Here is a 24,256-nt window from a genome sequence, read left to right as displayed (position 1 = left end):
GCAACCGACCTAAATCGGTAGCAGTTTTGCGACCGATTTGCGACTTATAAGCCATCGGTCGCAAATTTTGGCGCTGAAAATTCCCGCGAGAATGGTTAATGATTTCCGACCTGTGTACTACGGATGTGCGACCGATTTTGCGATCGATATGCGACTAAGAGGTTTTCTGTCGCAAAATTTCGCGCGTAAAAAATGGGGCAAAGTTCTGAGACCGATTGGAGACTAAATTGCGACTGATTTTTTGCGACCGATTTATTTAGTCTCAAATCGATCGCAAATATCGTCCCTAGTCTAACGACGTCGGCTCATTAAAAATTGCGACCGATAGTTATAAAATTTGCGACCGATGTTTCGGTCGCAAAAGTTAGGGCTTTAAACGCCGCGCCCTCTCTTTTTTCTTTCTTCTTCTTTCTCTCTTCTCCTTCTCCTCTCCTCTCCTCCGTCCGCAGCGCCGCTCCGGCCCTTCCTGACACCGTTCTAGCCCGCTTGACGCCGCCAGCCTCGCTCCCTTTGCACTCCGGTCACTCTGTTTCGAAACAATCTGAGGTTAGTTTTATTTTGCGATTAATTTTTCGAAAATTTTTTTTTTCGAATTTATTTGTTTTTTATTATATTAATTTATGGTTGATTTTGTATATTGTTGTTAGAATTTTGTATATGGTTGCGATTAATTTATTTTGTATATGGTTGAGTTGCGATTAGAATTTTTTTAGGGGAGTCAAAATTATTATTATTTTTATTATTATTACTGTTCTTATTATTATTATAATTATTAGTATTATTGTTGTTGTTATTATTGTTATTATTATTATTATTATTATTATTATTAGTATTAGTATTATTGTTATTGTTATTGTTATTGTTGTTGTTATTATTATTATTAGTATTATTGTTACCTTAAGCGATTGTGATTGACAATTCTGGCAATTAATCTACTAGCATGCATTTGTCAAATACACAAAACTATTAATTGCGATTAGGAACGATTGTGCAAATATTATTTTTGGTAAGTTTTGCGATTTTATGTGTATTTGCCATTGGAAACAGTCCTTGTCAGAGCTAAGCGGAGGCTAAAGATCTCTGCTTGCCCTTTCTCTAATTTTGGACGAGGTATAGTTTAGTTGATTTTTCATTTATTATTTGGGATCTTGCAAAAGCTGATACCAAGCTTTTCCATTTTTTTTATACTGAAACTACTTCAAATGAACTCTACTTTTGGTTCTAGTGTCTAGTGGTTTCATAATTTGGAGTAAAATTTTGTCATGAATGTATTTGCCAGTGATTTAATGTTGAGCCGTTTGACAGGTTGATGCAGCTCTTGATTTATGCCACACACAGAACATAGGGAGAATGATCAAAGCTCACTTTCCACATTCCCAGGTCAAATAATTTTCTTTTGATGCACTTAGTGGCAAAGGGAATAATTTAGCAGCAAATGTGGAGTTAAAGTGAATTTTGGTTATTGCTTGGGGATGGCACCCAATGTTTAATTTGCTTTCAAGCATAATATGCTAGGATATTTTGTCTTACACTTGTCTCTTTTGAATTATCTTGTAGTTTATTGTGGTTTCACTGAAAGAAGGCATGTTCAACAATGCCAATGTCCTCTTTCGGACGAAATTTGTAGATGGTGTTTCAACTGTCTAGAGGATTGTTGCTGCTAAGCAGAACAAGTGATTGCTGCCACATTATCAGGTTTTATTACTGTGTTACTTTGATGGAATTTTATTATTTCGATTCACATGTTTTGAATTAATGTCCAGTAATGCCTGGTTAGTCTATCTGTTATTAATGTACCGTCACTAGTCGTAACACAGTTACTTAACCCAGTTCCAAATTTTTGTATTTTGTCTTTAATTTGACATCCCTCAGTTTACCATTCCTATTACTTTCCTGCTTTCTTTTTCCCTATTTTGTTTGTCATTTTAGAAGACTTATCTTCTTTTCCAACTTTATGCTTTTCACTATTATGAAAGCATTAATAATATATAATCACAGAACTGAGGATGGAGGAAATACTTGAATAGCTTTGCTATTTTTGAGACTTGTCAGATTATGTAGGAATAATTAATGAGGAATAGTTAGATGCAGATTATTGCTCTGTATAACAAATCATTAATTATTTGTTATACAGAGCAATAATCTGCATCTAACTATTCCTCATTAATTATTCCTACATAATCTGACAAGTCTCAAAAATAGCAAAGCCATTCAAGTATTTCCTCCATCCTCAGTTCTATAAATATATATTAATGCTTTCATAATAGTGAAAAGCATAAAGTTGGAAAAGAAGATAAGTCTTCTAAAATGACAAACAAAATAGGGAAAAATAAAGCTAGGAATGGTAAACTGCGGAATGTCAAATTAAAGACAAAATACAACAATTTGCGACCGATTTGCGACAGACTTTTTCTGCAACTAATTTGCGACAGCATTTCCACATGAAAACACGACCAAATTTTGCGACCGATTTTTTAATTTTGCGACCGAAAAATCGGTCGCAAATTTGCGACCGACGGAAAAAATCGGTCGCACAATATTTTGCGACAAGAATATTTGCGACCGCAGTGTTTGGGTCGCAGATCGGTCGCTAATTGAATTTAGCGACCGATTTTTTGGCATTTTGCGACCGATTTGTCGGTCGCAAAATGCCATTTTTTTTGTAGTGACTCTTCACATAAGTGAAAAGACCAACTAGATCACCACCTGATTGGCAATTAGAATTGCACTTTAATGAGTTGTATTTGAAGAAAAATAATAATATTTTTAAGCCTTATATATGTTAGTTTAAGGTAATGTTATGTAATTTCAAGGAAACCTCAAAGCAAAATTGGCTTCAAATCTCCATATTAAAAAAAAAAAAACGTAAATTCAAATCTCAAATAAGTTGAAGTTATAAGTAGAGAGTGAGAGATACCTTATATTGTGCTTCATCATTTGATTAAAACTTAACTTCCTCATGATTCTCAAAAAAAAAATAAAAAAAAAATTTAAAAATTTAAAAAAAAAAAAAAAAAAAAAAACTTGACTTCCTCATGACTTATAACCTACTCATGAGTACATCTAACAATTACTCCATTTAAGTAGAATATATTAATTATTTTGATACTTCTAATTCAAGCGTTCAGATTTTATGTTTTAGATGATTAAAAATGATGGATTAACAAATTAACACAAAAATATCTTCATTTTACTGAATGTCAAGTAGTGTTAATTAATTAACTTTTCATGTGGTTATATTTGAGGTTTGAAAAAATGCAGTGAGTGAATTTGCTGATTGCATTTAAACAATCACATTATTAAGGTATAAATAGATTAATTTTTTATTTCAACAAGTGATATGAGATGACAAAGATCTTTTTTTCCTTAACTAAAAGTCTCGAGTTCAAACCTAGATATACCCGGCGTGAATCCAGATTAGTCGGGCCAAAAAAGAAAACACATTAGGTGTTTTTTTTTTTTTTTCTAAAGTTATTGAGCTATACTCCAACCCTAACTCAATTTCGTAATCTGACTGCAAGTTTTTAGTTATTATTATAAATCGAAGAAATGAATTCTGATTTAAAATATTAGAAATCTAATTGATCTCAAAATTTAAATGTAAAAATTATATGGGTTTATAAGTTATAATAAATCACAAGGTTTTTATACAAGTGATGAGATTAAATAGACTTTTTTGAAAGAATATCTTTAACAGTTATCATCAATATTATATTATAAACACACAAAAAGCACATATTATATATATATATTTGTCTTTCAAGTATTCTTTAAGCTTTTAATTGTATTCCGGTAAGAGTTCTGTTAATTCGTCGTGGCCTTGATATTGATGGCGGTTGTTCTGTTTGCAACCAAGCCCACAAATCGGTTCTACACCTGTTCCTTGATTGCAACTTTGCTAGGGAATGTTGGAGGAGGGAATTAGCTGCTGCTCTTGAACTGTTTGACCTGCAGCAACCTGTGGATATGGAAAGCTAGCTCTTACATGTTTTCTCTGTGCATGATTCTGGTGATCTGCAAACCTTGCTGTGGGTCATCTGGCGGAACAGAAATAGTGTTGTCTGGACGGGAGCAGGTCAACCTGCTCACGTTTTGCTTGGAGCTGCTTCTAATAGGTTTATGTCTTGGCAGCAAGGTCAAACCAGATTACATACTACAGTTCCTACTTCAACAGGGACATGGGTTCGTCCTCCACATGGATTTCTTAAGTGTAACTCAGATGCAGCTCTTCAGGCTTCTTCTCCTGTTACAGGTGCGAGCTGGATCGTGCGTGATAATCTGGGCACAGTGGTTAACGCTTGTCAGTTAGCGCTTCATGGTGGTCACGACCCACGAGTGGCAGAAGCACTTTCTTTCAGAGAAGCGCTAAGCTGGGTTAAAGGCAAGGACTTTCATCATGTTATTTTTGAGACAGACTCTGTTGTTCTTTTCCAGGCTATGAATAAAAGACAAGGGGACTCTTCTTATTTTAGTCAAGTGGTTTCTGATTGTAAGGTGTTGTTAAATGAAGTAGATGCATGTTCTGTTTCTTTTGCTAGAAGATCAGCGAATAGTATTTGGACACCTGCTTACAACAAATGCCTGTTCTGTGACTGATCTAGGAAGTGAGGTCTTGTACCTTCCGATTCCAGTTTAAATACTGTATTAGTTGATTCTGGTTAATGAAATTTCTAGTACTACCTTCTAAAAAAAAAAATAGATGTATTTTCCTAATAGTTAGTATTTTCTTATTTTCGTATTTACTTATTTAGTTAGATTTTTTATTTTCCATATTTTACTATTTAGCTGATTTTTCCTTAATTCTAGTATTCATATTATTTATATTTAGGATTCAAAATAAGTGATATATGTAATTTTTATAATTGTTTGGCTTTATATTTATTTAAATTATATAGTAATAACATGTGCCTTAATTATTTGTCTTTATATTTATTTAAAAATAAATTGAATTTATATTTTTTTTATTGATTGAATTAAATTATATGAAGTATAATTAATTAATTTAAGGTTAAAAAATTAACAACATATTAAGTACGTAACTTATATAGCTTTTAATGATATAAATAAATTATTTAATTTAATTATAGTATGATTATTGTTTTATATTAACTTTAATTTAAAAATAAATTGAATAATTATTTATTTTTTGAATTAAATTATATTAAATATGGTGGAACTTATCATATTTAAAATTAATTACTTAATTTATAGATTTTAAAGATGTTCGGAGTTTTTTTTTATATTAATTATAAAATAAATCAAACTAATTAATTCTCCTTTATTTCATTTTTTATTTATCTTTATAAATTCTACAATTTTCAATATATGTTTATCTACTAATTTTAATTCTCATTATTAAAAATTATGACAGCATTTTTTAATATTCATCTATCTTTATTAATATATTTTAATAGTATAATATAAAAAATTTTTACTCAAGAATCTATCAACAAATTATATACATTATATTATTTTCTTTTAATTTTTTTTAGATTTTCTATAACCGTGCATCGCATTAGGATATTGCTAGTAATTAAAGGAAATTAAAATTATATATATATAGTCAATAACAAAAGGAAAAGGCTTCACCTTTTGTAACTTTCAACAAAATAAATTAATTAATTATAAAATATATATAAATTATAAAATATTTAAAATTAGTAAATACATACTATAATATTTGTAATATACTACTTTGAATCATTTGCAAAATTATAAAAAAAAAAAAAAAAAAAAAAAAGAAATATCAACCTCTCTCCGGCCCATTGTATCAAATCGACCTTACCCAATTCAATTGCTAACCTGAATTTCATAGCCCATATAGTTATTGAGAAACCAAAAAGGCCCACATTTATAACTAGTCGCCTCCATCAACAAATCACAACAAACAAAAATTCTTTTAAGGGTAAAATTACTATAAAGAATGATAACTTTCGGTATTAATAGTAGGTTTTCTTTACACGTGTAAATTGTTCAGCATTTCTCTACTAATACAGAAATCTATTATTCTGTATTGTAGCAAAATCTCTGTTTGTAACTCGTAATTTTTTGGAGGAAAGAAAATAGAGAGGTGAAATTTGGAAGAAAAGTCAAATTCTATTGTTTGGAATACAAGAAAATTGTGGTGGAAGGAAAATAAGAGTTATTTTCCTGTGTCCCACCAATTTGGATTCTCTCCATTTTGGAGAGAAACTGTTGCACTGACGAGCTACGAAATTAATTTTCCTTAATCCCATTTCTTTTCTTTCATCCCATTTTTTATTCTTCTCTTATGTTCCTTCATCTCTATCCCAAACAAAGCATTAGGAAATTAGAAACAGGATACAGATGCTAGGGATTCAAATTTTAGGCTTTGTTTGGTTAGGTAATTAAATGCATTTCTATTGTTAAATAATTTAATTATATTACATTATATTTTATTAAAGTTCAAATTTTTCCTTTATTTTCTAATGTGGAAGCAATACATTATATTTTTATATCATATTTTTAAGTTATTTAAGACTAACATTTCTGAACTCCCAACCTAAATATGATTTATTCAATATTAGAATTTTATTATCTCCATTTATTAAATTGCTTGCAGAGAAAATTGACAAAAACGACAAAAATTGTAAAGAACACTTAATTAATAATCTTGATTGCATTATTTTGTTGTTATGAAACTTTCATGGTACAAAGAATTTAAGATTCTTTGATGGATTGAACAAAATTAACAAACATATAATAAGCACGTACAAGTTTGATATTACAAGTTTTAACTTACGAATTAACATAGCACATATAGACTTTTATGTATATAAAACAAAAGCAAAAAGAAGAAAATTCATCACAATTGAAATATTTCTTAGCTTATAGGAAGAGGAGCTCCATTCCACTCCTTTAAGCATTCAAGCAATGGATCAATCAACTTGCCTGCACATATAGCTTCAAAAACCTTATCAAAATCTTCTCCAGGCGATCGGACTTTTTCTCCGGTAAGCAAACCAGTACTCAAATCTTCCCTCACAAATTTGTACAATGGATATGACCTGCATTCCTTAATCTTATTGGGAATAGCAGAAACTCCATTATCAAAATCAATTCTTGCACTTTCCACCTCTTTAGGCAAAAGGGTTTTGAGTTCCTCTTCAAAAATTTCAATCTTTTGAAAAATTGAAGTAGCTGAGTTTTTCTCTTTCTCACCATTCTTTAAAGCATGGTCAACGAGAACTTGCCTTAGTCTCTGCATTAAAGGATATGTTGCACTGCAAGGATCATCAATATAAGCAAAAATATGCTCCCTATCCACAACTTTAAGCAAATCCTTTTCGCAAAATCTTGAAGGATGAAGTTCTCCATTGAGTCCCATGGTCAGCACTTTCTTTGCAACTTGACCTATTGTATTTTTTGCCACATTTTTCAAGTTCTCTTCCAAATGCCTTAAATCAACAGCTTGGCATAGTGCAACTAAGAAAGTGGTGCTCATAAGCTTCAATATATCAATAGCTTCGGCTGTTTTCCTTGAAGAGATTAACCCTAAAGAGTTAACATCTTGATTATGTTGCTCCGCGCTTTGAACATGATTAGTGACAGGATTAGCTAGATATTGAAGCTCAGAGCAATAAGATGCCATGGCAATTTCAGCGCCTTTGAATCCATAATCCAGGCTTGGATTACTTCCACCAGTGAGATTTGAAGGCAAACCATTGTTGTAAAAATCATTAACAAGCTCACTAAATTGAGCAAACATGAGTTTACCAATTGAAGCAATAGCTAATCTGGTGTTATCCATTGATACACCAATTGGTGTCCCTTGAAAATTTCCTCCATGAAGGGCCTTACTCCTTGAAACATCAATCAATGGATTATCATTAACAGAATTTATTTCGCGCTCTATCATTTTTGTTGCAGCTCTTATGACTTCTATTTGAGGTCCTAACCATTGAGGAGATGTTCTTAGCGCGTATCGGTCTTGTTTAGGCTTTTGCAATGGATCAAGTTCATGTAACTTCTTTGCGGCTTTCACATATGCGCTGCCATCCAATATATGTTCCATTATTGCTGCTGCTTCAATTTGACCTGGATGATGCTTCAATTTATGTGTCAAATGATCTGTAAACTCAGGTTTTCCTTGCATAACTTCAGCAAAAATTCCTGAGAGTACTTCTGCTAAAATTGCCAACACATTAGCTTCAAAGAGTACCATTGATGCTAAACCTGAACCAACCGCAGTCCCATTTACTAAAGCTAGACCTTCTTTAGGTTGCAATTCAAAAAATCCACTATCTATTCCAGCAAGCTCAAATGCCTCACTTGGGTCTAGCGATTCTCCGTTGGGCCCGACCGACTTGGAATTGGGCCGGCCTATTAAAAGCCCAGCAATGTAGGACAATGGGACAAGGTCACCGGAGGCAGTGATTGTGCCTCTTAGAGGCAAACATGGAGTGATGTTGTGATTGATGAATTTGGTAATTGCCTCTAAGATCTCAAATCTTATGCCAGAATAACCTTGCAGTAATGTGTTGATTCTCACTAACATTGCTGCTCTTGTTGCTGAATGAGGCAATATATGGCAAGTTTCGGTTCCATTTCCAAAGATTCCAGCATTCAAGAACCTGTTTTCAATAAAATTTCAAGAATCACACGAACAATTATTTAAAACCCCAAACAAAAAAAGGCAAAATTATTTGCAATACAAGTTATTTTTAATTATTGATTCAATGATAAGTGTCCAAGAATATGAACACACAAGTATAGGACTTTGAAATCATGAGCACATGAAATGGGAGTTTGACCAAGATTCCATTACTCAAGAAAATTTGAACAAATCACATCACCCTTAGGCACTAACAAGATTCTATTATTAAACCAATGATATTTGGATCTTGGATGTGATGTGATGCCAAAGTTCAGATTAAGAAACATATCATGTGAATCTATCAAGAACTTGTCTATTTGGACAAGATTAATAGAGACTAATTTTGTGATTACACAAATGTTATTTTCATTTACAAGGACATAAACACAATTTTTGAATGCAAACTTAACACTTAACAGATCTTTGTCGTCTACTACATTTTTTGGTTTCTAATGTTAATTGTTTTGTCTAGACCTAGTTGCTTAAACCACTAGGAAATGAATTCTATATGCACTGGTCTAGTGTCTTCTCTATCTATAAATCTATACAATTGACTTTTTTAGTGCAATATTTGGACAGTATAACTACAAGGGCCCCCTTAAACCTACAAGGCCAACTATTGCCTTCGAGGGTTTCATGGACCACTATTATACCAAAACTTTCTATTATTATTATTATTATTAGTATTATTATTATTATGAAATATTTCCTCTCCTTACAATTAAAAAAAATAACAATAGCCACATGTATCTATGTTGGTTCCAAGTTCCAACTATTTAGGTGGTTGGAACTTGTAAGATATAAGTAAATATTAATTAAAATTTTTGAGTCCAAATTAAATAGTATTGATAGATAATAATTCTTGTTTTATCAAATATGTAAGTCTCCCACTTAATAATGGAATAGGAAGCAGGTCCCCTATTAAGCCACCTATGACCTACCCTCCATTTAATGAAGTAAATTTTTTTTTTTTCCTTGAATTACTAACTAGCTAGTTAAAAGATAACTAAACTATTTACCTTATGAGCTCCCTTTGCAGGGCACCTCCTTGTTTGGTTCTTCTATGAGATGTTGCACCAAAGCCTGTGGTTACACCATAACTATCTGTACCCTTATTCATGCTATCCATAACCCAATCACTACTTGCCTTAACTCCGGCTCTAGCCGCCTCTGATAACTCGACCTTAACACCGGCGTCGCGGTTCGCGATTGCGGTCACTTGGGCTATGGTCAGGGTCTCACCCCCTAACTTAACCACTGGCTTTCTGTACTCATTAATCATGCGCTTGACCTCGTCAAGATGGCTTCCTTTTAATGACTCCGCCACTGCGCCCCAGTTCAATGGGTCACTCACGTTAAAACCTGGCGAACCATTGCCATTATTAGGCGTTTGCTGGCAGAATTCCATATTGTGTTTGTTTGATCTTGTTGTTTTCTGGGAAAGTGCGAGAAAATGGAGGGATTTTTTTTTTTTTTGTTAATGTTATATTTATGCTTAAGGAAATTTCAGGTGGCCCAAAATTCCTGAGTCCGATCAACTAAATTGGCTGCTTTAAATAGATTAGATGCGCCTGAAAGGGGTTATTGAGTGTTGGGTGGGTAAGCCGATGTGTTAGTTGAAAAGTGTACAAGGCCGTTGGATCTTAATCAGAATGGACGGGTAGGATAATCACACGTGGCGAAAATATGGTGAACGGCATGCTCTTAGATGGGGTATGCTTGAGAATGAGAGAGGTGCTCATGTCGAGGTTGGTGAGAGGAGGCACATAATCAGTGCGTCATATTAATTTACTAACCAAAATTTTTATTTTTCTTTCTTTTGAAAATATTAAACATTAAATTTATTTACAAGAGAATAAAAACTATATATTTCCATTTAAATATTGTATTATTATAGTCAAGATGATTCAATTATTTTTAAAAAAATTAAAAAGTATCGGTTTTTAAAAATATGCATATTTGTCCCTCTTTCAAAATAATTTCATTTTAACCCTTTAATGTTTAATATTTAGTTCCTTTTATGCTTCTTCGGACAATTAAAAATCAAATTGCAACTTTTATATTGCATACTTCTTATTAGTTATTACATAGTTTGGCATTTTGCCATTGTGGTCATTTGGATCATTTGCATAGTCAATTTCAGATTGACCAATTAATTATCAAATTGGTGAAACTATTTTATATCGGTAGATCTCGAGTTTGAGACATCTCATTTTCTAGATAAATAAAAAAAACTAATCAGACTATACCAGTTGATTGATAAAATTAAATTTGAAACACTTTTTTAATTTTATTATTGTGAATATATAGGATGATATTAAATACAAACTAATTATTGATTGAATGCTTTTGAAATACAAATCTAAATTACCAAGTGTAGCTCAACAAAAGAAAAAAGTTAATTAAATAACAAATAGAAAAAAAAAATCATTTAAACATTGGTAGCATTCAAATTAAGTACCAAATAAAAGAAATAATCTAATAATTACAATAAGGAAATCAACCATCACGATAATTGACCAATTGAGAAAATAAAATATGTAACTATTAGATAATTACTTAATATTATTTCTTGATTTAATAAAAAATTATTAATTTCAATTTTTGATTGAGTTGATAAATAAATTTGTTCTATACTTCATTAATTGCTTTTAAAGCTCAATTTTTATTGCTTAGATTAAAAAAAAAAAAAAAGAAAGTTGTTTCCCTTTTTAAGATGTGAGACCTTTTCTTTATAAGAATTAGTAAAACAAATAAACTTAATATTAGGATACACTACCTTATCCAAGAAAAAGCAAACAAAAAAATTTAAATAGTATTTATTATCTAATTAAATGCTTCATATATTCATTTTAATGGATCGACATTACATATAGTCACCATCTAGCTTTCTTGTATCCTTAACAAAGTTGATATTGGGATATATAGGTTTAACTTGCATGGTAATAATTAATTAAGGGATTAATATATTAAAAATATTTATAAAATGCTAATTAACATCTCATTTGAGTCAAGAAATTAATTAAATATTATGAGTTCTCAAGAAAATTTCAAAAACATGTTTTTTTTATTATGAAATAGTGGCTAGTGGAATACCTACCAACCCCATTGTGATTGTGGTTGGTGAGATGTTGTCTTTTAGGTCTCTTTTCTGCCCACCTTCCAAATATTTTTTCCGTCACCTTCCTCTTATTCACTTATTTTTATATTCTTCAACTTGTTGATGTTTAATTTATGCCAATAAAATATTTTTTTTTATTATATATTCATTAATTAATTGCTCTTTATGTTCATTTATTTATTCTTATCAAAGTATTTTTTTTATTCATAGATACAACAAGATTGAGAATTAAAAATGGCAATAAAGAAAAATTTTAATTAATAAGAGCTTCCAAGATTTATTTATAAATTTATATTCAATTCAATTTCTCCACTTCTAAAAGTGAGATGGGATAGTATATCTCTTCTCCTTCAACTAAAGTTTCAAATTCGAACCTTGGATATAAAATCTTTTTAAATATTCGGAAGAAAGTGTTTTGTTCCCTTGCTCAATGCAAATTCAGATTGATCGAGCTAGTGAGCATCGGATACCAGATGGTTAAAATAAATTTAACTTCTTAATGTTAAAAAAATATATTTGTTTTTGTTTGATTTATTATTTTACTCTTTTTCACTTTTTGGTAGCCTATCCAATGGACTTTTGTTGGAAATGAAGTAATTATGGAAATATTTTTAGGATTAATGTCTTATTTTGATTTTGACAATAATAATGTTGATAATATATGTATAACCCGCAAGAATCATATATTACGTTCTCCTGTCTATTCCAAAGCAACTAAATTTATCATGTCTGAATCAAACATCTTATATAGGTTTTTTAACCTTCCCACATTAATTTGATGCTTGAACTTAGAGGTAAATTTTTGTATTATTGTCTCTTTTTTTTTTTCAATAATTATTTTACATAAATTTAGATTTTATTTCAAAGAAAAAAGCATAAATTAAAAATATAATATATAAAAATGTTAAAATACTTAACAAATACCTTGAATTTGTCTTCACATAACAAAAAGGAAAAAGATAATTACAAATAATTTTTTTTTTTTTGGTATAAAAGACAAACTCTGAACTTTTAAAATATTATTTCTTTATATGAAAACCAATTTTTTTTTTTCCTTTCAAAATAGGAAAAAGAAATAATATTTAAAAGACTAAACTAACCAAGCTATATATTTTTTTTCCTTTTGAAATAAACTTGTCATGCATAATTCCATTACTAATTATATAATAATTTAATAAATGGACACAATATCTCATAAAATTAATAATATTAATAATACTAGCTCTTAAGTGTTAATTCCTTAAATTTTTTTCCTCATCCAGAATATTTATTTGCTTCATTTAATCATAAATATAACTTAATTAAAAGTTTAAACATGACTGGATCGCAATTATTATATTAAAATTATTGACTAAACCATCTTTTAAAATCATATTATTGACTAATCAAGCTTTGAAATATCTATAAGGTTTTCTTTCCTTCAAATACATGTTTATCCAATTAATTAAAGATTTTGTGTAATATATATTTATATGTTATCCAAATATATATTTAACTCAAAGAAATATTAGGAGTTGTTGGCTTGTTTAGGGCAAGTCTTGCTTACCACCAACCACAATTTTAGAGGGTAGGTGAAGCCAATGGAAAAAAAAAAAAAAAAAACTATTAGTTTTTAGTGTGCAAGATGGAACAAAATTTGTCAAGCTAATGTGAAATAATGGATGGTTGGTAGGCTTGATACTTCAATCTATTATACTATTTCACTAGATACATATATGGTTTCACACGTGGGAACTTGGATACATGTATCATAAATCACATTGGGAGGGTCAATTATTGACCTAATGTTCAAGTTACTTGGGCCTTGCCAGTCAAAACTCATAACTGCGTACCAATATATATATATATATATATATATATATATATATATATATAAGTGCGCTCGACAATAAATTCAAAATTTGAATTCCTCCGTAATTCTAAAATAAGAATTTAAAATAATTTCTTTCTCTTATCGAATAAGGTTTTTTCCTTTTCAGTTGTATTGAGTTGTTTAAGTTGGAATTGTCTAAAAAACAAAAAAGTTGGAATAAAATTTTTTCTTTAAAATAAAATTAATAGGAATGAAGCTCGAATCTAGTGGTTAAGGTAAAAGTCTCGAGATCAAGAGGTCCTGTTCTATTGTTGAGTTACAATATTAAAAATTAATTAAAAAATATTTTAATATTTGTTTTATATAATTATAAAAATATTTAAAATTATAGAAATTTTATATTTTAAAAATAAACTTCATGAACTGTAATGGTTTTCAATGACCAATAGGGGTTGCCAACAGTGGCTAATTACCGGTGGTGGTCACCGGGCAAGTGATAAATGTTAATTGCTACTGGAGATGGAAACTTTTATCAGTTTGTTTGTCCATGATGAACACGAGTATTACAGGTGTATCTCTAAGACCCTTTGCAGTATAATCTTTTAGTTTTGCTGTTTGTTTTGGAAGAAATTGAGGATTTTTATTGTTGATTTTAAAAAAGATATTTATGTTACTGGTTCTATCTCTATGACCTTAAATGGGTTCCTTAAATCTAGATTTCACATGTTGAAGACTTGATCTTGATGGATTTTGTGTACAACTTACCGTAGGATTTTGTTGGTGGCCTTGATTTCTCTGGAAATCCAGATTTCTAATTCTTGAGTTTTGCTTTTCTTGAAGTTCTTGAATTGCTCTTCAAACAATCAAAGATTTTTCGTTTTCCCCTTTTATTTATAACGTGTTGTTATTGTTTGGTCTATTCATCTGCTACTGACTATTTTGATTTGCTATTTTAGCACAAAACCACCCAGAAAATACGAATAAAAACTTGAAGATTTGAAGTGTTATGGTTATTGGAAATTGAAATTCAAATGGAAAGTGATGATGTGTGAGGCTGTAAAGCATAACAGTGATGGGAGGGTATTTTTGGATTTTCAATAACATTTAACGGTAAAATATAGTTGCTTTTTTTTGACAAAGGACTAAATTGCAGGATGGAACCAAATTCAAGAACTACTTATTAGGTTTATCAAAATAAAGAAATGAATTAGTGAATTAAGTTAAACCTCAGGGACTAAACAATATTTTATCTAATAATTTATGGAGATAGTTATCATATCTAATTTAAATAAGGCCAAACCATAAAAAAAACTCCAAACTTTCTTGGTCGTTTTAATTTTACTATAAATGTAACTTTGTTTTCCTAATACCCTGAATTTAAAATTTAGTTAAAATTACACTTAATTTGAAATTGAATCAATTTTCTCAATTGTTGCTGAACTCACACACTCCTTTCGTCCATAGTAAGCTTAATCCAAGTTATTAATTAAACTGAAATGCATCGTATCACCATCGTCGTAAAAAAGAAATGAATCATTGCTTGCATCCAACTAATTCCAATAAAGACAAAAGGGCAAAACTCAATTATATTTTTTGAATCCTAGAATTCTCAACCATCAGTACCTTCAAAAGCAAAAGCCTCGCACCAAATAATCGCAGAAAATGCACACCAAATTATGTCTAAACTCAACTGTTAAACACAAAGCTTTATGGGTTTGCATTATGACAAAGGGCTTGTGATCGAGAGTGAGACAAAGGCAGATAGATAATTACTCCGCCGACTGTTGCATATAACTGAAAGTGAGGGTGCCACGGGCATTGCCAGTGCTTGTGCCATTTTGTTGTATTTGCTAAAGTTTCTCGAAAGCCAAACAGATGGTAAGTAACGGTAATAACATAAAACCGACAGCAAATTGAAACGAAGTTGAGTGTATCGACGATAATGGTGTACTCCGATTTAGAAATTTTGTTTCAATGAGAGAGAAGAGAGTTGATTAGAAATGTAATTTGCTATCTAGTGGAACACGTTTACTGCCAGTGACATAAGTCTATTATTACATTAACTTGATTGAATCGGTTAAACTGAATTAAATTTTTTTATTCTTTATATATAAATGGTTTATAATTAAATTTTTTATATAAAAATATACAAACACGTCGATTCATATACACATCCTATATTTATATCCTTTGTTTTTCAAAGGAATTTTGGAAAAAAAAAAAAAAAAGCATTAAAGAAAGTCTTATCAATCAAGTAATGTGGATTGTCAATTTCACCGATTTCCTTGGTTGTATTGTGACCTAGTACGTAATTGATGAGCCTAACTTCTTGTTTTGCATCAAATACTACAAATGGAGACAATGTTGTAATAAGTCAAATAATACAAATAAGTCAAGTGCCCAACATAATTATTGTAAGGTGCCCAACTTCATTAAACAGCAGGAAAAAAATAATTACAAAGATGTTGATGTTTATTAAATTTGAATGGAGATTTTCTCTCTTTTCTTTTTTAATTTGGCATTCTATCTCATTAAAGGGTTTATAGTGCTTTTTTTTTTTTTTTAACAATTTTATGATTTATTAGATAAGATTCTTCCATCCTCGTTATTTTCAAAAGGTTTTTCTTTTTCAAAAAATTATAAAGGCAAAATAGCCTATTGCAATCATAAAATATATCATTAAAATGAGTTTTGGAAAATTTTTCCTTAATTTATTTTCTTCTTTCGCTAAATACAAATTAATAACACAATATATTCATTTTTAAATCATGACAATTATAAAAAAATGAGTTTAATTTGCAAAATATATTTATTTATAAGTGATATAAATTTTGAAAGATCAGCTTTCTGATATATAAAAAATTCCCAATAACGCATCACATGGACCAAAGACTCCACAAAATCAGATTTTTTAATTAATTAATTGAATTAGATCGAAAAGTTGGGTTTTGCCATGTGCCGACACCAACAATGCAATTAGCACGGATGAAACCTACGCTTCAACGCTCAACAGTTTTTTTTTTTCTTTTATTTGGAAAAAAAAGAGATTATATTTCATTATACGGAATTAAAATATATAGCGAAAATAACCAATAAGGTGTTGGATGGAATAGTAAATAATTTCAACTTCCGTAAGGGTGAGATTACAGATTCGATTTTCAAGATACATAATTTGCTGGAAGAGTTAAAAATTTTTACCCTCAACGGCCCAACGAAAACTATACCTCTGATTATAAAAAAAAAAAAAATACACGATGGAAATATAAATCAATATATTAATATATCTTTACATAAAAATTCTAAAATTAATCACTTATATAAAGTAATAATAATTTAAGGTTTCAACTTCAACAGTCAAAAGTTTGAAATCTGTTTTAAGTGTTCAACAGACTTTCAAGATAATAAATTTTGTTTGAAACTTAGGAAGAAATTAAAGAAATATAATGAAATAAAAGATAATATAAGGACATTTTTGGTTACTTAAACTCTAAGGGATGAATCTTTGAATTTAATTACATAGTAGTTCGTTGATTGTTAGTGTTTAAGCAAAAAATGGATGTCTTTTGAGTTAACCAATGACTGGAAGATGAGTACTAAAATGGTAATTTGATTTTTCATTGATATCAACTGATTTCTAACTCATCTATTAAAAATTTATAAATTAAATTTAAGTTCGTATAATTTATAATCGAAATTAAATTACATGTAATATGATTTTTTAATTATGTGGGTTAATAATATGATTTTGGAATTTAAGGTTTGTATAATTGTTTCAAATAGAAAAAACATATATTAATATTTTAGCAAGTGGATTAATCACTTCCCCTTTCAATCAATAGGAAGTGAATGGAAATCAGGAGTTTTCTGTTGAATTGGAATATGAGCTCGACTGGGTATTTGGATATCATTGTTGGAATTCTATATTTTGGGCCTGTTTTTTATTTCTAATGAACACAATTAGTTTAAGTCGGCCCGGTGAAGATAAAAATGACATTGCCTAACATATTAAACTAGAAAAAATTATTATTTTATTGTTATATTTTATAAAAATACATATGCTTTAACCTTAAATTCTTAAAAATATATAGTTTTTATCTATATCTTTTGTCTCCGGTATACTGTTATGCTTTTATGTTAATTTTTTATCCTTAATTGCAAGGACATATCTGATAATTTGTTAAAATACAGTGACAAAATAGTTAATAGATATATGGATAGATTAATTAATTTTGACAAAATATAAATATAAAATAATAAATTTTGTTAAAAAAATGTAAAAACTTGATAGAAAGATATAACTGTGTAATGGGAATAAAAGATAAGGGATAGAATTATGTAAATTTGAAGTATAAGAGCAATGTTGTATATATGATAAAAAAAACATACATAAAATCATAATTTTTCTTATTAAAATATCCTGAATTTTGCATTGTTTTACAATTTCATCCTATTTTATTTTTTACGCCAATTTTACCTCAATTATGATTTTCTGCTGCAATCGCATCTTAATTGCAATTAGGGCTTTAATTGACAATGATCCACTTTTAAATGGATAAAAGTGGGTGGATATACATAAATTTCAAACTATTCGTACTTGTAATCATTTAGAATTTTAAGTGCTATGTATCTAAATTCAATTAAAAATTTTACTATTATTATACATCTCAAATATGTTTAAAGTACTATTTATATATATATATATATGTTTAAAATTTTAAACTTATTTAAATACATATGTACTAATAGTAGTAGGGTATCTATGATACTCGTGACTAATTCCGTTTGATATCGCCAATAATAGGCAATGAGTAACCAAATGTCATATTTGTACCTATTTGTATCCATTATGAATAATAATTTCTCGATATATATGTAACCATTTCAAATCTACTTATAATTATTAGTATTTTCATTAAACAGATCAGAGCTAAGTAGATGCCTTAAAATACTCGTTCTACTTCCATCTCTGATATATTCCTCCATAGCAAAACACTTTTAATGAATATTTTTAGTAGGTGTTTATTTTATTTATGAGGATAAAACTCTCAATTTCATGTGTTAAGCTGTCAGTTGTTTTATACTAATAGTATTTCATCAAATATTAAAGAGAAATTTCATATTTTGTCACCATTGAACATTATAATAATAGAAATACCATTTTAATACAATCAAACCGCTCATTTCGGCACCTATTGATTATATTGAAATTAGTTTAATTGATTTTCATATCTAAGCCACATAATTTTCTTTTAATATGAAAATTTATTTATAATTTAATTTCATATAAAAACCATTTCCACTATACATTTTCATTTTATTTGTTACAAACAAACAAGACTTTAGAGTTATTATTGCGACCAACTCCCTAAAAACTTTCCCACTTTTCTCCGTTTTCATTGGAGCAGCTTCAGAATTTTTTCTTTCGAATAAAGCAGCTTCAGGACTTTAAAAAAGAAAGATTAAATAGCCTCTGCCAAAAAAAAAAAAGCAAAAGAGATAGAGACAGAGAGTAGAGGGTTCTCACTGTGATCTCATAATAGTCAAGCCCAATGGTTGAGGCAAAAGAATCATATAAAAAAATATTATTAGAAGAAGAAGTCACATATAATGACGATGATGATGAAGACACAGATTATGACGAAGATAAAGAAGAAGAACAACCAGAGAAATCGAGAGGACACTACTCGTCAAGGCACAGGATGTTGTTGGTCGGAGAAGGAGACTTCTCCTTCTCTCTTTCGTTGGCTAGGGCTTTTGGTTCCGCTAGCAATATGGTTGCCACTACTATTGATACTGAAGGTTACTCCTATGTACTTTTCTTTAAATTTTTTGTTATTATTCAAAAACCCACTTGCATTTGTTTATTTTAATTTGTTAATGGGTTTCATTCTTTTTGTGAAAACTGAAGAGATATAGAATTTTTTTCAATCAATGAATTAATTATGTATGAGACAGAGAACATAGAGAAGAAGTACAGAAATGGAGTAGAAAATGCATATTAGTGGGTTCTTTTTTTTGGATTATTTGCATGATCGCATGGTACTTTTTTTTATTTTCTTTATTTGAATATATTAATGGGTTCTTGGTTTTTGGATAAAAGTTTTGAAATTTGATTAATTGATTTACTTATGACACACAGAACATTTACAGATCCATGGTGATGGGTTTTTTTTTTTTTTTTTTTTTTTTTTGGGATTTTTATATGCCCACTTTTATGTTTTTATTTTCTTATTTGACTTTATTAATGGGCTTCTATTTTTTTTGTGAAAAGATTTGAAATTTGATCGATTAATTTATGTGACACAGAGAACATAGAGAAGAAGTACAGTAATGGAGTGGCAAATGTGAGGGAACTAGAAGAGAGGGGATGTTTGGTATTATACGGAGTTGATGCAAAGGAAATGAGCCAACACTTCTTCTTGAGGACTCAGAGATTTGATAGAATTGTGTACAATTTCCCTCATGTTGGTTTCCTCTACCATGAGGGTAGCTATTGCCAAATTCAGTTAAGTATTTTTTTTTTCCTCTCTTGTATTCTCTTTCCTTTAATCAAAGGATTCAGAATGTCTGTTTGACTGATCCATAATGTGCATTGATATTAATTTAATTAGAGTGAATATTTGAAACAGAAGATTCATTAGCCCACCTCAACTAGTTTGAGACTAAGGCTTGGTTGTTTCCTTTCATTTCTACTGCTTGCTTGTTATGGCTTAATGGTGGCGACTTGGCACCATGCCTTTTTGTTGTACTTAAGTCGATCTGTAAGATGATGTATTGGAAAATGATTTCTCAATTACAAGTTGAGATTGATATATGTTCCTATAGTATAATCGGTATCAGAAGGCCTTATGTTTGAATTTCAAGAGGAATGAAATTAAAGGGATTGATGGGAGTGGGAGAGCTACATAAAGCTACCCTTTTATGTAGTAGCTTGTTCAATGAACCAAAAGAATATATATATAATAGCAGAGGAAATTAGTGGAAAAGGGATTTCAAGTCATTTCTCTTTCCATCAATGCCAGAAAGTGAGGGGATTTCCTCAACAAAACTTTTCATAATTTTTTGTTTTTCATTAAAATGCCTTTGAGTTTGTAAATATAAATATCAAATTGCATAGTATTGCGAATGCATCATAACATTTGCTTACTTCTTTGAAAGCAAAAGAATAAAAACATGGATATCCACATCTTAAGTACATTTTCCTAACAGAGGACTTCCCATTTCTTGTAATTAGGACCTAATATTCATAATTTTTGTTATTGATACTATGTATTTATCCATCTATTTTAAGTGTATTTATGCATGTCTGAAGAGATGAATGCTTTTTTTGGAATTTTTGGTAACTAGAATCATTAATGGAAGCATTTTTGGTGGTATTGAAATAGGTTGAACAAGGGATTGATAAAGGGTTTTCTATCCAATTCCAAAGTGCTTTTGAAGGGGGATAATGGAGAGATTCATGTAACACACAAGGAAGGTGATCCTTACGACAAATGGGATTTAGTTAAGAAAGCAGAGAAGATGGGCCTTGTTATGCACAACACTGTTCCCTTCAACAAGAATGATTATCCAGGGTATAACAACAAGAGAGCTCATGGGAACCTATCCGATGCCCCCTTTCCACTCGGCGATTGCAGTACTTACAAGTTCAAGCTCAAATGCTTGCCGAAATTCCAGCAACATAGCAAGTCGGAAGTGCCAGAACTCAAGTAGAAATTCTTCATTGGAAGTGCCTATTATGCAACTGGTGCCTTAATATGTTTATAAAGCTACCTTTTCTATAGTTACTTGCATCCTGAAATATGAATGTTAAAAATTGCATCACATAGTTTAAGGTTGTAACTATTGTGCACTTTTGCTGAAACCTTTGGGGTCCGCAAGGATCTGCATTTGGAAACTGCTTAGCTAAAAGGTCTATAGTCAACCTGGATTTATGGCTTTTAGTCAAATTATGCTGAATTGCCAACGGTGCAAGTAAATTCGATGTTATGAAAATTGAGTGGGCAGAGCTAAGCCCTTCCTCTCCCCATTGCCACTGAGGAGTCGGGGACATAAGTTCTTGTCCAGACCAAGGTGGGGAATGACCTAGGGAGCACGGACACGAGCCTGATATGCGTTTTTTAAATGTTGGACACACCTCCGAGTGTGTCGGAATTTTTTAATATAATGCAATGTGCAGTGGGACACGAGTTTAGGTAATTTCCAGAGTTTATTGCCAAGAATCGTAAAGTTGCAATTAACTGTTAGAGATTACATTTGGTGGTTGAGTTGAAATTTACAAATAGAGAGTTACTGTCGTTAAGAATGGATTGAAGGGGTGGTGATGGTTTCATGTTTTCCTTTTTATAGTCCTGAATACAAAGAGTTCATTGGTATGGAATTTTGGCATTCAAGAGTTTTATTTGGATTTTCATTTGAATATACTTGCTAGTCAGAATTCAGAAAGGAACAACGCTTGCAAGCTTAATGAGACTTTCAAGTTACATATTAAAAATGTATTCTCAAACAGTTAATCTATTTTGCTCCGCATATTATAATTATATAGGTTAAGTTGTGTAAATACCAAAAACTCATATCAATCTCAAGTCCTTATAATTTTTAATTTTAAAATATATAAAAAAATAGTTAAAATTACCATTAAGTGTGATTTGATTGGTCATTTTTACTCATTTGAATATATATAAGTCAAGATAAACAAGCATCGGGCAAGTCATTTCTTAAGCAATAATATCAAAAGGGATCTAATTTTTAAATGAATTTTATATTAAAATAATAATAATGATAATAAGTGTTGTTTACCAAATCAAATGATTGAATTATAATTATCATCTAATGGTGCTTGTTTTCAAACATTAAAGCGTTAGTAATAGAAGTTGGTTAACCAATTATGTAATATTAAAGTATAAGGGCAATGTTGTATATATGATAAAAGAACAGACATAAAATCATAATTTTTCTTATTAAAATATCCTGAATTTTGCATTGTTTTACAATTTCATTCTATTTTATTTTTTACGTCAGTTTTACCTCAATTATGATTTTCTGCTGCAATCGCATCTTAATTGCAATTAGGGCTTTGATTGACAATGATACTCAAGAGCTTAAAACACCAAGGTTTTGATATATCCTTTAAATGGATAGAAGTGGGTGGATATCTATAAATTTCAAACTATTCGTACTTATAATCATTTAGAATTTTAAGTACATTTATCTAAATTCAATTAGAAAATTTTCTATTATTATGCATCTCAAATATGTTTAAACTACTATTTATATAGATTAAGCTCCACAAATTTTAAACTTATTTAAATACATATTCACTAATAGTAATAGAATATTGCGATACTCGTGACTAATTCTGTTTAATATCATGAATAATAGGCAATGAGTAACCAAAGGTTATATTTGTGTCTGTAACATCCCTTCCCGGTCCACCCATTAATCCGAATGAACCGAGCCGAGGCGCTACAATCTGGTTGAACTTATGTCCTGCCATGCTGATATCATCCTGTGTGCTAAATATGAATACACAACACTCCCAATTAAACTCCAAACTTCCACCATCTCCAAATAATCATCATAACACAATAACACTTTATATATATTCATAACTGTATAAATCCTCAATAGTATTTAATATCCAGCAATGATTTGCAGTCATTATATATATCAAGTCTTCATGAACTAATCATTCCAACTATTTTAACATATTTCATATTCAATCATTTCATAAGTATTCTTTTTATATCCCAATACTTACGCCAAAATAATTACATGCTTCAATTATATTTCCAATCACATAAGTTCTAAAAAAAAATGTAATAATTATACATGTCCTAATTCTTAATGATACAACTCTCAATCTACTACTATCAAATTAGTCACTTCTGCTTTGATAGTACTCTTCAAATCTTCAAGTAGCAACCATGATCTTCAACCTACGCGTGATAAAAATCGACGCGCTGAGTATAAAACTCAATGGTGCTCATAATTCACATACTTACCAAAATTGCGATGGCAACTTACTTAAACTACAAATTTCATAAAATCATTGATAATCATAGAATCATTAAATTTCAACATAAATTTACATTTATAACAAAGAATAAACTTCTAATTCATAACATAAATAATTTAGTTCTACTTATATCATAACTCCTGTACATAAACATTTAATCACATATATCATGATATTTTCATGATCTTACCTGCTGTTTATTATGTTGTATGAATTAAATAAATAAACATGTAAACACACATAAAATTATGTTTTCATTATCTTACTTGCCGTTCATTATGCTGTATGACTTATGTACTTTTTAGTCAACATCGTATAAGTTATAAATAAGAAAATCTCATAATTGTATGGCTCCATAAGAACTAAATAAATAAACTTGTAAGCACACATAACATTATACTTCTTACCTGATGTTCCTTATGCTGTATGAATTCTGCAACTTTTATTAAAACTCAGTGGATATCTCAACGAATAAAGAAACATGTAAGCACATACATATGTATAAATAAACATGTAATCACATATGGATAAATAAACATGTAAGCAATTTTTAGTCAATATAATTGTCTAGCTCCATAAGGTTATAGTGAAACCAAAGTGATAAGAAAAACTGTATGAAACTGGATGAATACTGTATAACTGGGCTGTTATGGCCCATATATAATCATATCCACTCAACGGCCTGTA

The 24,256-nt window shown here is 29.9% G+C and overlaps 3 protein-coding genes and 1 long non-coding RNA gene across 4 annotated transcripts; 3 read left to right on the top strand and 1 right to left on the bottom strand.

Moving 5' to 3' along the window:
* Nucleotides 1-314: 314 nt before the first annotated feature.
* LOC119370066 (uncharacterized) lies at nucleotides 315-4,110 on the top strand. The gene is made up of 4 exons (XR_016321402.1): nucleotides 315-546; nucleotides 1,306-1,380; nucleotides 1,558-1,695; nucleotides 3,857-4,110. It is a non-coding gene; the product is annotated as an uncharacterized LOC119370066 (long non-coding RNA).
* A 9-nt stretch (nucleotides 4,111-4,119) lies between these two features.
* LOC149495809 (uncharacterized) lies at nucleotides 4,120-4,596 on the top strand. The gene has a single exon (XM_089723259.1). It carries the CDS (start codon nucleotides 4,120-4,122, stop codon nucleotides 4,594-4,596), a length of 477 nt encoding a protein of 158 aa, XP_089579385.1.
* Nucleotides 4,597-6,621: 2,025 nt separating this feature from the next.
* Nucleotides 6,622-10,153, bottom strand: LOC105650921 (phenylalanine ammonia-lyase G2B). The gene is made up of 2 exons (XM_012237889.4): nucleotides 9,637-10,153; nucleotides 6,622-8,594 (listed from the first exon to the last, which is right to left on the bottom strand). The coding sequence occupies exons 1-2, from the start codon at nucleotides 10,023-10,025 to the stop codon at nucleotides 6,845-6,847; spliced, it is 2,139 nt and encodes a 712-aa protein (XP_012093279.1). The 5' UTR covers nucleotides 10,026-10,153; the 3' UTR covers nucleotides 6,622-6,844.
* Nucleotides 10,154-18,947: 8,794 nt separating this feature from the next.
* LOC105650920 (uncharacterized protein At4g26485) lies at nucleotides 18,948-21,500 on the top strand. The gene is made up of 3 exons (XM_089722419.1): nucleotides 18,948-19,350; nucleotides 19,858-20,056; nucleotides 20,937-21,500. Exons 1-3 carry the CDS (start codon nucleotides 19,101-19,103, stop codon nucleotides 21,262-21,264), a joined length of 777 nt encoding a protein of 258 aa, XP_089578545.1. The 5' UTR covers nucleotides 18,948-19,100; the 3' UTR covers nucleotides 21,265-21,500.
* Nucleotides 21,501-24,256: the final 2,756 nt, after the last annotated feature.

The sequence above is a fragment of the Jatropha curcas genome, chromosome 6, assembly GCF_041381405.1.
Source record: "Jatropha curcas cultivar XTBG-Jc1 chromosome 6, XTBG_Jcur_1.0, whole genome shotgun sequence".
NCBI classification, from domain to species: Eukaryota; Viridiplantae; Streptophyta; class Magnoliopsida; order Malpighiales; family Euphorbiaceae; genus Jatropha; species Jatropha curcas.
Note: the sequence above shows the minus strand (reverse complement) of the source record. Positions and strands in the feature narration are given on the sequence as shown.

Excerpts from the sequence above, each read along its gene's own strand:
- LOC149495809 (XM_089723259.1), top strand. The coding sequence starts at position 4,120 with ATGTCTTGGCAGCAAGGTCAAACCAGATTACATACTACAGTTCCTACT.
- LOC105650921 (XM_012237889.4), bottom strand. The coding sequence starts at position 10,025 with ATGGAATTCTGCCAGCAAACGCCTAATAATGGCAATGGTTCGCCAGGT. Across the intron at positions 8,595-9,636 it reads CTGCAAAGGGAGCTCATAAG|GTTCTTGAATGCTGGAATCT; the intron begins GTAAATAGTTTA and ends TATTGAAAACAG.
- LOC105650920 (XM_089722419.1), top strand. The coding sequence starts at position 19,101 with ATGGTTGAGGCAAAAGAATCATATAAAAAAATATTATTAGAAGAAGAA. Across the intron at positions 19,351-19,857 it reads CACTACTATTGATACTGAAG|AGAACATAGAGAAGAAGTAC; the intron begins GTTACTCCTATG and ends TATGTGACACAG. Across the intron at positions 20,057-20,936 it reads GGTAGCTATTGCCAAATTCA|GTTGAACAAGGGATTGATAA; the intron begins GTTAAGTATTTT and ends GTATTGAAATAG.